Raw genomic sequence first — 12,198 nt, 5'->3', positions numbered from 1 at the left:
TGTAATAATTAAAACAAATTAAAAACATGCATTAAACAAACATAATTTAAAATGTCCAGATTTCTTAATTAAATACTTAGTAATTATTTGAGCTAAAATAACTAACTCAACCAATTAATTTATTCCAGCAAATTAAATTAGATGAGCTAAAGAGCTAATAACGAGCTGAATTGAGTCGAATGAGCTAACTTGAGCTCAAGTGAGCTGAACCACATGAAAAGAAGTTCGATTGAGCTAAAAATGAGCTTCATCTTGCACTTGGGGCCCTCGTGTTTGGGCCAATCTCGACGGCAGTGGGTTGTGTCATTACATGATGCGATCGGGATCACATCAAATACTACTAATGATTTTTTTAAAAAATATTAATTTTATTATATCTGCTCTTCTCAACCCTTAAATAGGAGGATAATGCACTTCAATGTATTTGAAATCACACCCTCCTGTACTGGCAACAATACCAATATCAATAAAATTAAGACTCAATCAAACAATACTACTAAGAAATTTTATGTATTTTTTAAACTTACTATAATATTTTAAAATCTTTTAGGATCACCACAACACCGACACATGTAAATATTGAAAATGAAAAATTAAGATAAAATTAAGATAATATATAAATTTTAAAAGTTGACATTATCCTTCTGTTAACTATTTAACTACTGGCTGAAAAAAAATCCTGATAAGTGACTAATCCAAGTGTAATCTTTTATATGATATAGTTGAGTGACAAAGATATAAAAGTTTTGGGCTCTAAGTTAATCTTTAACCAACTCTTATTCAGCTGGGCCTACGTTTAGCTCCCTTGGGAGTTTACCGATTCAGGTCTCTGCAATTGCCTGAGAACAATGAAAGGATCCATCCGATCCTAGTATCCAACCCCAAAACCCTTAATTTGAACATGTTTCGGTTCGACTTTCTGCTTCAGTTTCATCATTAGCTAAACTTTCAGACATCCAAATCAACTGAGAAACATAAGGTTCTCCTATCATCCTCTACCTGGAAAAGATTTAACCCTTTTGTTACTTAGAGCCAATTCTTTTTACCACCAAAAAGAAAACCCAAAGCTTCCTCTATTGGTGCTGCTAATTTTGAAGAGAGTGTGTTTTTGTCTTGATTTTATCGGTTATGCATATACCTAGATGGCGAAACGTATTTCTTCTGAAGAGTTCATTGGTCCTACCTTTCTTATCTTCAAAAGCAACGGCTACTGTTGCAACAACCCACGTTGCTTCGTTTCATTCTACGCCTATTACCTGTGAAAAATGGAAGAGCAAATGGGATTTTGTGAGTTTGGGGAGAGCTTGAATTTCTATTTTTATTTGAATGGCTGTAGATAGGGTTTCTGAAATTTCAAACCCTTGAATAGCTCTAATTTGTGGCATTTCTTCGATGAAAGAAATAGTCTTGTTCTCTGAATGCTATGTAAATTGATCTTTAACGTCAAAATTAAATTCAGAAATTTGAGCTTCAATGCTTATGCTAAAAAGTTTCTGCTTGCTGATTGTTATAGATGCTACTGTTGAGATTTATTCTATATTCATTATTTTTAGCTTCCCATATTGTCTGTTCCTGGTTCTCATCAAAGTTCTTCATCTTCTATGTGAATAAGTACGCCTACTTGTTCCCTCCTCTGGCCACCATCAGTTGCATAGAATTGAGCTTCAGATGTTTGTAATGCATGAAAATTTTGGTTTAGGAATTCGGATAAATCTGTATGCATTGCTTTTGATGAGAAAATTTAACAATTAACCATATTTTTGCTGGAGGAAAGAACACAACAACCAACTAAGGTATATAGCTTTGGCAGCCTCTATTTATGTAATTATCTGCATGCATCTTTTAATCATCTTGTTCCTAGTATATCATATAGGCACGTTTTTAGATTGGTAATTTTCTGAAAACTTAGCAGACCAAATTCCAGTTCAAGTTTGTATGCCGAGGATAACCATGCTTGATTGCTAAAACAGCTATCTTATTCATCTTGGACTGGGAACATTCCTAGCAATCTTTTAGTGCAAATAAAATTCTAATGCATCTCACAAAAGGATTCCCCATGATTAATTTTAATGTTCACATTGACCGGGTGATGGGTGTCATCTAGTAACAGATTAAGATGTTGCTATTTGTTAATTTCATCCTTCCGAAGTAGCTTTGTTATGAACCTTTTGTCTTCTTCTGGCATTTTATTTCTTACTTTATATGTTCATAAAAAATAGAAATTTTCTGACATTTCAAATATTAATGCAGAATCACATAAGGTATACAGTACGTCAAAAGCGTGCTGAACAAAGAGTGCTCTAAAAAACCTGCTCTATAATAGTGGTTGCTCAAATGTTTCATTCCAGGTAAACTTTTCTGGACTCCTATTTGGTTTAGAACCTTGATCTTATTCAAGACGTGAACTTCAATATTTTTTATGCACTATTTATGTTATAGTTATGGCATAATTAGATTGCGATAAAATCTATTATTGAAACTTACGCTAACCTGTATGACCCACCCAGTTGTCTGCATCAGAAGTTGACCTAACTTGATTTGACCATCTATAATCCAACCAAAATTGAAATTATCTGAACCTAAAATTGTCGAATTCAGAGATGATCCAGACCTGAATAAACCAAGATCCTAACCTTGTATTAAACTGGTTTTAACTTAAAACTAAACAATTTGAACCTGAAATGACTTGAACTGAGCGAAACCCAATTTTTTTTATGCACTGAAGTTATCTGACCCAAACCCGACTAAACTTGCCCGGTTGACACCCATAGTTTCTTTCCAATTTTATTTGCTTATTCTGATGTATTAAGGAGTTTTTCAATTATTTTACAAATAATGGACCAACAGTCTTCCCAGTGCTTTGGAGTTTCAATTGAAAGAATCCAATTTATATAGTTTTATCTGAGTTTAATTTTTTTGGTCATGCTGAAAGTATTAGAACTGTTTAGGTGTCATCTAACCAAATGGACTACAAGTTGGCCGAATTGTAAATGTTTGGACATGTTGATAGTGCAATCTCATGGTAGAAGGTTGGATCCTGAGGACTAATTTATAGAGTGAGAATCATGGCACCCAGTTATCTTTTTCTGAAATCTTTGGAGAGAGAGCACCCTAAGAAATACCATTGATTTTTGTTTGTTACAAGCATATTTCTTCATGTTTGCTAACCAAAGTTTTTTATGCCTCTTTTTCTGCTAATTTTTATTTTTCGGATATGTTAAACCACTAGGGTGAATAAGAACATGTTAATTGAAAGGGTTTAGAGAATTTTAGTAATACTTAAGTTGTTGAAGAGATGAAGGCTCTCGTATAATGGATCCCAATGCCGATAATTTCCATTTTTGTTAATGATGTAACTGGCCGCTTGAGAGGCAGAATTTTAAATTTGTTTACTGTACTATTTCCAAAACTTATCTTATCCAAAGACGATAGATTCTATTAAACCATGCAATTGTTCAGTAATTCCACTGCAAAATTAAATGGGTTTTAGCATGGGTTATTGTGACAATTCATCGATAAAATTACTTTCGTATTCAATAAGCAGGATTTATGAACTTTAAAGGATCTTTCCACTTCCTAGGCAAATTATTTTATTAGGATAGGACCAAGTTTAAATTGTTTTATTTGGAGGAGCCAATAATTCATTAAAGATCTATCCAATCTGCCTACATTGTAGGCTCATAAAACCTCATTTCCCGGTTTGTTATTGCCATTTAATTATCTCCCACAAAAAACCTCTATGAAGCATGTTTACATTGCATTACAAGTTGTAACATAAAACGAGTTAGTGTTCCTGAACAAACATAGGTTTAAGCCTTGAAATTAGTTTTAGTTTCTTCATTATTGGCATTGCTGTCGTTTTTATGTAACCAAAATTGTTAAATTTACGGTTCATACAACATCCCATAAAATGTGCATCTAGGGTCCGAGCATAGAAGAAGCCTATGATTTCAGTTAGGCCGTTGAAAGACTGAGGTTGCTGTTCGTTTTCGACGGACGATGATAAGTTGGTTTTTTAAAAATCCAGTGGACTTGACATGCATGTAGAGCTTGAATGTTATTTATTTACCAAGAAACCATTGGACCGGAATGTATCTAAAACATGAATGCCTTTTATCTTCCTTCTGCTTTACATTGTACCAAAAGATTGAGTTTACAGTTTTCATTAGTACCTGAAATTAAAATATAAACCTTGCCTTTGGCTTTTATCTAGGATGAAGTTCGAACATGGAAATTTGATGGGGCGGAAGGCTGGGAAATCTAACTGCAAAAAAGTTAAACGTGAGCTTTCTCTTTCTTTTTTCATTCATTTCCTCTTATTGTTTATTGAAACACAACTAAAAAGAAAAAAAGAAGCCTCCTTTATGCACTATTTTTAGCAGAACTAGCTCTCATATTTGACGCTCATTGTCCTTTTTGTTACATGGTGCAGGAAAGTTTAAAAGAGAGAGTTTCTCTGACGACTTTGATCATCCTGAGAGAATCTTTCAAGCTAAATTTGGGAACAAATGGTATACTTGGTCTTCTGGTGGAGATAAGTCTTTCAAGAATCCAGAATCTGGATTTGAGTGGAGAGGAAAATCAGGCTGGACAAATCAAAGAACGAAGGAGTGGGAAAATACTAGTGACTCTGAGTCTGAGTCTGAGGAGGAGAAGTCGTATGATGTAGGATCATGTTCTGATAGAGAAATCCTTGGTTTGCCTCAGAGCAGGCCCCATAAAGATTGAAGACGTTAAGAATGCGTAAGTACTCAACTTAATATTTGAGAGGCCTGTCATCTTGAAGATTGGACATTACATATTTGAGTTTTCCCTTGCTCCAATTCTTTTTATACGCATGTATTCTAAAGTTCATTAAAATTGCCATTCAGCTTTCGCTTATCAGCTTTGAAGTGGCATCCTGATAAGCATCAAGGTCCTTCACAGGTTAGTTAGAATTTGCAAAAATTTTGTTTTTGGCTGCTCATCTAATTTCAAACGAAATTTTGATGGATTTTAATTTCTGGTTTATCAAATTTGTTGTGTTTCTGTAGTGAAGCGGATCCCGTCATGGTTTCTTGTTATTTTTTTGTAGTGACGTAACATCTATACATTTATGGAGGAGATGGCTGAAGAGAAATTTAAGATGTGTGTAGAGGCGTACAAATCATTATGCCATGCTCTATCCTAAGCCTTAGGAGGTTACATTGCTCCAACCAAGTAAGTGGTCTCGGAGAATAATAGCTAAGAGGTATAATTGAATCTGTTCTATTTTATTCTGATTATCATAATCATAGTCAAATTGTCAAAAAATTTGTTCGGCCCAACAATTGACAATGGTCCATTATTTTGTGGCTAAAACTCCAAAAAAAGTAATTACATTCTGATTTAGTAATACTCTCCTTTATCTTGCTTTTTTTTTTGTTTTTTGGGTCTTGGTATGTTTCTTTCCCAATATTATTATATAGCTTTGAATTATACAAATCTACCCATGTAGTTTCTTGATTTAAGCTTCATTTGCCGCGTCATAATCCAGCTACCCGTGTATGACCAATCAATAGTATTTGCTTGGAACCTTCTTCCAAAATAGCAGATTGAAACCCCATATGATAAGCAAATTCCAGAGTCTTGGGTGCTGCCAGAGCTTCAGCTATATTCAGGACCAGGACATTAATTAATGGAGCAAACCTTCATGATCACGTACTATAACTCCAATGCCGCCAAAATTTCAATGAAATTTCCTCATTTTCTTGAAAACAAAACCAAAGTTTTTAAACTTTTCTTTCAAAAAAAAAAAACCATCAACTGGCACTAAATCAAACTCGACCTTTCCCATTCATTTTTCTAACAACCAAATAGAAAATAACACCCAAAAACGAAAAGGTATACTAACTACATTAAGATAGCAGCGACGCAAATCCCATTCAGTATTAACAAATAGTCCTGTTAGGGAAACATAGCCCACAATTTGATTTGAAATCCACACATCTAATGTAAGGCTGACCCTTCTTGGAATTTCGTTGATAAAATTGGTAAGGTTTTTCTTCTCTTTTAAGTACATAGCGACACAATCTTCTGGAATGGTGTTGAAACTTATCATATGGAACTGGGGTTGAAGAGTTCTCACAAAATCAATAAAATCGGGGTGTTCCACAATGTGGAGGGGATAGATACATTATGATCATCTTTACTATCTCGTAGTAGTAATTTTCTTGATTAAAACTAATGCTTACAATTCTCCAAGTTATTTATCTATTTTTTGTGATTCGTAAGTGATATTACTAGATTCAAGGTTAATATCTATAAATTTCTCTAACGAACTACAGGGCAGATACCCAAGGCAATGTCTTTTGAAGTGATTAGTGCCAACTAGATTTGAACCGATAATATAAACAAATATTTTTATGGGAATAAATTATATTAGAATCATCTTAAAAAGTATTATTTGTAGGCATTAATAAAATAGTGACATGGCATTAAATTTTAAAGATAACAAAGTATTATTATACACTTATCTATATCTAATATTTTTCTAACTTAATTTAACTTTAATTAAATTACTTAAAATATATAATTTTTTTATTTTACAAATTTTAATTTTTTGTTTTTTTCAAGTTAATATTTTTTATTTTTGCAACCAATTTAAAAAAATTAATAATTTTTGTACAATTTTTCATATCACATAATTTTAGTAATTATTTTAGTATGTCTCATAACACAATGTCGGTTTCTGAAAAATAGAAATGATTCTGTGCAATATGTGGGTTTGTTTGGGCTTGTAGTGTTTATTCAAAGCTCGCTGAGGCATTGGGTTTTCGCTATGCCCCCGATCTCCACTTAAAACCGTAGCTTGTCTCTCCTCAATCCTCACCGATCTCCACCATCTCAATATCTTTGGAATCGCAAAAACCCCCCATTTTATCAACTATGAAACTTAAACACGTCCATCTTAGAACCCTCCTTTCCTTTTCACCTTCGGCTCCTTCTCCATCTCTATATTCATTCTCAATCTTCATTTCTCATTTCTCCACTTCCCATAACCAGCCTTTACATTCCTATTCTTCGTCGTGGCGCCATGAGGAGGTTTCACGGCACGTAAAGGTTTCGGTTTGGTGGGATTTTGAGAACTGCAATCCTCCCGTAGGTTTCAATGTGTATAAGATTGCTCATATGATCACTTCCGCTGTCAGGGCCAATGGAATTAAGGGTCCTGTTCAGATAACTGCTTTTGGAGATATTTTGCAACTCTCTAGAACAAACCAGGAGGCGCTTTCTTCTACCGGGGTTAATCTTGCTCACGTTCCCCAGGGTATGCCATTTTGTTTCTTTAGTTGGCAAGTGGGGTTTTCTTTGTTTTATTATTATTATTATTTAGAATTTATTGATTGTTTGCACCCAAGATTTTAGTGCTATATTGGGCTTCCCCTGGAGTAATTTAGTGGTTTCTGGAAACTTTAGTTAATCAAAATATATTTGATTAAAAAAGGAGAAAATAAAATGAATTTAGCAACTGTTTAAATATAATTTTTATTGTTAGAGCATGGTGCCGGCAGGGAAGGTGTTGCTATCTTTTAGTGCCGGCGGTGAGCAGAGAATTTAGGGATGTCTGTTGATTCCTGAACAGACTATGACTGCTGAAGGGTTTTGCTTATGTGGAGTAGAGACACAAATTTTTACCACTTACTTTCTTTAATCTAATAACCCCTCTTCCTGATCAGCAAAAAGAACGCCTTGCACGATTCTAGAATCCTAGCATCTCAAGTGTGCTACATCTGTCTACATTTTTAAATCATGGTTTACCTTTGAAAGACACTTTTCTTTTTCTACTGAAAGACCTAGCTGGGAAGAGGTAGGGTGGAACACTGTTATGAAGTGTCATCATTGCACAAATGATTTTTGTGAGAGAACATGCATTTCAGGTCTTACCGGTTTTTTTTCCTTTCTTTCCTAATTTGTATTCTCTTCATGTTATTTTACCATGCAAACTCTCCATCAATGCAGGTGGAAAAAACAGTGCTGATAGATCACTTCTGGTTGATCTTTTGTATTGGGTTTCTCAAAATCCTCCTCCAGCCCATCTTTTTTTAATCTCTGGTGACAGGGACTTTGCCAGCATATTGCATAGATTACGGATGAGCAACTACAATATTCTGCTTGCTACATCAGATTCAGCTCCTAGTGTTCTTTGCGGTGCTGCCAGTATCATGTGGAATTGGAATGCACTGCTCAAAGGAGAGAACCTGACTGGAAAGCACTATAACCATCCTCCTGATGGTCCTTATGGTTCTTGGTATGGCCATTGCAAGGGGCCTCTCGATGATCCATTTTTAGTTGAACAACCAGCATGTACACAAACTGAAGAATTTTCTGAGAGTTGTTCAGATTCTGTGCCTCGAACAGTTCCAAAGGCAGTCATAAAGCATATACGACAGATTTTGAACTCATACCCAAATGGAATTTCTATAATGGACCTTCGTTCTGAGCTGAAGAAAAGTAATGTTAGCCTTGATAAAAATTTCTATGGGTATAAAAAGTTCTCCTGCTTTCTTTCGTCCATGCCACACATTTTGAGGCTTCAGTCGGAACGTGATGGTAATTATCTTATACATGGAATTTTCCCGAAAGCTGGTGAACCATCTAAGACTAGTCCTTGTTTATCCACCAGACCTGTCTGTAGAACTGGAGATGAGCTCACTGTTTCTTCTAGGTCGAGTGGTGATGGCAGGAGAGTAGATAGTGGTTTAAATGAAAAGTCCAGGTTGCATCATTTCCCTGAGGTTAATTCGGGAGTTGCTCCTGGAAAGATACAACAAACCCCTTCAGCAAATGGTAATCTTGTTAAAGTAAATGCAGAGAAGCCACAGGAGGAAGTCCAACAGCCCCTTCCAGTTGATCAGAAGACTACTGAAGCATCTAATGATCAGGTACCTGAGAGTCTTCATAATCATGTACTGGAACAAGATTCTGCATCTAAAGGTAGCTTCATAAGGAAGGTTTGGCAAAGATGGTTTGGTGGTAGTGATTACACACGTGCAGGAAAAGATCATGACAATCTTGCGGGAAAAGATTATCACCTTCCAGGAAAGCCTGGTGATTCTGCAGATATCACTGAGAAACAAAATAACAATCCTCTGAAAAAATTCATTGACGTCAGCTCTGATAGGGAAGGAATGAAGGTAGAATGTGAGGAGAAGTCACATGTAGTTCCATATTCATTAACCATTTCTTCATCAAGTAATGACTCGACTTTTGACACTAAAGCAACTGATGAAGCAAGTGAAAATCCCTCCGGGAAGAGGGCAGGTTTATTTAACTGGATTGCCAGCCGGTGTAAGTTTTGGAGAAGTAGCAAAGACTCTGAGGTATCAAGTGATCAATCCTATGAAAAGCTAAACCAAACAAACACGAACATTTTAAAGCATGAGGTTTTTAAACAGGGATCCTTCTGGGAAGACATGGAAATCTTAATAGACTCACTTAGGGGATCACTTTTTGTCACACAGTCTAGGACCAGGTTTGTTAATTCTCACCCTCAAGTTTTTACTGCGTGCCTTGCTGACAAAAATCTGCTAGTTTGCTTGTTCTCGTCTTTAGCTTGCAAATTTTTATATACTCCCCCTTTCGTAATGGAATCTAGAATGGCATTTACTCTTTGTTAAATATTCACACATATTTGCTGACTTTTGTAATATATTGCGGTTGCTTTCTTTAGATCTTTGTATTTTGCACATGCCAACGTTTATTTGACAGAAAGTAAAATAAATATCTGGACTTATGAACTTGTCAAATTTTCGTTTCAGCTTTTAGTTCTGTTCTACAGTCCTTGTGGTTTCGAGCATCCTGTACTTGCATTTTTATGTGTCGATGGAAGAGGGTGTGTTTGTTTACATGCAGAGATAGTAGAAAGAGCAACCTTTCATCTGTTTTCTCTGTTCTAATGTGTTAATAATTATCATGATTGAATATGTAAGGTGATCAAACACTGCGTTTTGTTCAAATGTTAGTACCTGTTGGAAGCAATCTGCAGTTTCTGAATGTATATATTGAATTGGAAATTTGTTTTCCAACTATAAACGGTGAAGTAGTTTTAACAAAATCATGTCTTAGCAGTTGTCAAACTTTTGCAGGGAAGAGATGGTTGAAAATCTGCTGAAGGAAGGGCCATTTGTTCTTAGATCTCTCAGTAATACCGATCTTCTTCATTTGGTCGATTTGTTAATATCTGATAAGAAATGGATAGAAGAATGCCCCTCCCAAGCATCACCTTTCAAGATCACTAAGGCTTCTGGGAAGAGTCCCAGTTTGGGTCATTCTCATGCTTCAAATGGGTTGAGATCGATCTTTATGCGCACTCCATCGCAGGCAAACTTGCAGACAGAACATGAAGGAGAGAAAAAGTTGCAGAATATTCCTCATTCTGGGGTTTCATCTACCATCCCTGATAAGAACTCTTCAGATCGTTCTAGATTTCAAGTATTGTCCGACTGTCAAAATCTTGTGAAAGATATACTAAAGGAACACCCTGAAGGACATAATGTGGCCAACTTCAGAAAACTGTTCCTTGAGAGGTACGGTTATCCTCTTGATATACAAAGGCTTGGTTGCAAAAAGTTAGTATCTGTGCTAAAGAACGTGCCTGGAATTAAAATAGAGTCCACCTATATATTTCCTGCAAACATTCAAGAAAATGCCAGCCATGCATTAGGTGAATTGCCTGATGATGCAACAACAAAAGGTGATGCTTTAGACACAACATGGGATGAACTAGGACCTGTGTCCAACGCGACTTCAACCAGAAACGAATCGCAATCAGGATTAGGGAGCAAAAGAATGGGCACAAAGGCAACTTATCCCGACTGTCCTCTCTCAGATGATGAATTTTCTGATTCCGAAAGGGAAATCTCAAGTGCAGAGCGATCTGGGATACAACAGAAGCCTGGAGTAGATGAGGAAGACAGCTCTTTGCTGCAAATCCTTGATTCATGGTACAGTAGTAAGGAAGGTAAGGATAAAACAGATAATTCAGAGAACTCTGAGGGTTTGGTCGATTGTTCTGACTATGATGTCAAGCCGTCTGGTGCTGCTGGAGAAAGCACGAAGACCGGAAAATGTTTGGAGGGCTATGGAAAGAAGCAAAGGATGCAAAAGAAGTATTCTTTTGTTGCAGACCCAGTGGGGAATGACAGGGATAAGTTGCTTAATGTAATGTTAGGTAGTTTGAAAAAAATAAGTGAGTCGAGAATGAAGGCGTGAATGGTTATGTCTGGTTTTGACGGTATCAGTCTTCATGTATTTTGCTATTATTTCTCACTTGTGTTAGCTTTCATACAACATTCAAGCTATAGTGGAGGAAATTTTTGGGCCTACAAGTAGTTCATGGTTACAAATAATGGTCAATGGTACAGCTATGATAATAGTGCATTCTATTAGGTGATGCTCCAGTAAAACACAACCATCAATATCACACGAATAAGATAAAATATAATCATTTATTCTTTCACATAAATTTGTCTTTGATTTCTACTTGATAAATTAGTATTAGAAATTTAGAACACAGTAAAATATTGCTCTTTTCATCAAATCTTCTTTTAGGACGTTACAAAGTGTCCTTTCTTGAACACCTGTTTTCCTTTTATGTATGAAAGCCTTTTCTGATGAAGTTTATTATTTGAGGTTTTTATATAGGTATTATATTTTATTTTAATACTTTCTAAAATATTTATTTTTTTTCATAATGTTATTTATTTATTGGGCAAATTACATATAAAAGTTCATATTTTAAAAAATTTACCGAAATGGGCCCGATAAATAATTATTTACCAGAATGACCCTATTTCATCGAAAGCGCGTTCACGTCAGCGCGTTGTCAGGTGATGAAGTAGGAAAATGCGTTCTTGAGGAAGCGTTTTGCCTACGTGGACAAAAATCGCTCCCTTAAGGGTGCGCTTTATGTCCAAGTAGGCAAAACGCTTCCTCAAGGACGTTTTTTGCCCGTTAGGGTTTTGGGTTATTGGTTTAGGGTTAGGGTTAGGGTTTTGGTGTTTTTAGGTTTAGGGTTTTAGAGAAAAAAATTAAATAAATAAGGGCTTAGAGTTTAGGATTTGTTAATTAAATTAATTATAAAATTTTCAAAATTGGATTAGGTTTCGTGTTTATTGTTTTTTAAGAAAAAATCAATTAAATTAAGATTTAGGGTTACTTGAGTAATTTAATTAAAAT

At 35.4% G+C, this 12,198-nt stretch overlaps 1 protein-coding gene and 1 pseudogene across 1 annotated transcript; both read left to right on the top strand.

The window, feature by feature from the left end:
• The first annotated feature begins 754 nt into the window (after nucleotides 1-754).
• On the top strand, nucleotides 755-5,374 carry LOC107911484 (dnaJ protein P58IPK homolog; annotated as a pseudogene).
• A 1,355-nt stretch (nucleotides 5,375-6,729) lies between these two features.
• Nucleotides 6,730-11,345, top strand: LOC107911485 (uncharacterized). Its single transcript, XM_041104506.1, has 3 exons — nucleotides 6,730-7,288; nucleotides 7,981-9,493; nucleotides 10,107-11,345. Exons 1-3 carry the CDS (start codon nucleotides 6,907-6,909, stop codon nucleotides 11,230-11,232), a joined length of 3,021 nt encoding a protein of 1,006 aa, XP_040960440.1. The 5' UTR covers nucleotides 6,730-6,906; the 3' UTR covers nucleotides 11,233-11,345.
• Nucleotides 11,346-12,198: the final 853 nt, after the last annotated feature.

Source organism: Gossypium hirsutum, chromosome D11 (assembly GCF_007990345.1).
Source record: "Gossypium hirsutum isolate 1008001.06 chromosome D11, Gossypium_hirsutum_v2.1, whole genome shotgun sequence".
In the NCBI taxonomy this organism is placed as follows: Eukaryota; Viridiplantae; Streptophyta; class Magnoliopsida; order Malvales; family Malvaceae; genus Gossypium; species Gossypium hirsutum.
Note: the sequence above shows the minus strand (reverse complement) of the source record. Positions and strands in the feature narration are given on the sequence as shown.

Excerpts from the sequence above, each read along its gene's own strand:
- LOC107911485 (XM_041104506.1), top strand. The coding sequence starts at position 6,907 with ATGAAACTTAAACACGTCCATCTTAGAACCCTCCTTTCCTTTTCACCT. Across the intron at positions 7,289-7,980 it reads TCTTGCTCACGTTCCCCAGG|GTGGAAAAAACAGTGCTGAT; the intron begins GTATGCCATTTT and ends CCATCAATGCAG. Across the intron at positions 9,494-10,106 it reads GTCACACAGTCTAGGACCAG|GGAAGAGATGGTTGAAAATC; the intron begins GTTTGTTAATTC and ends AAACTTTTGCAG.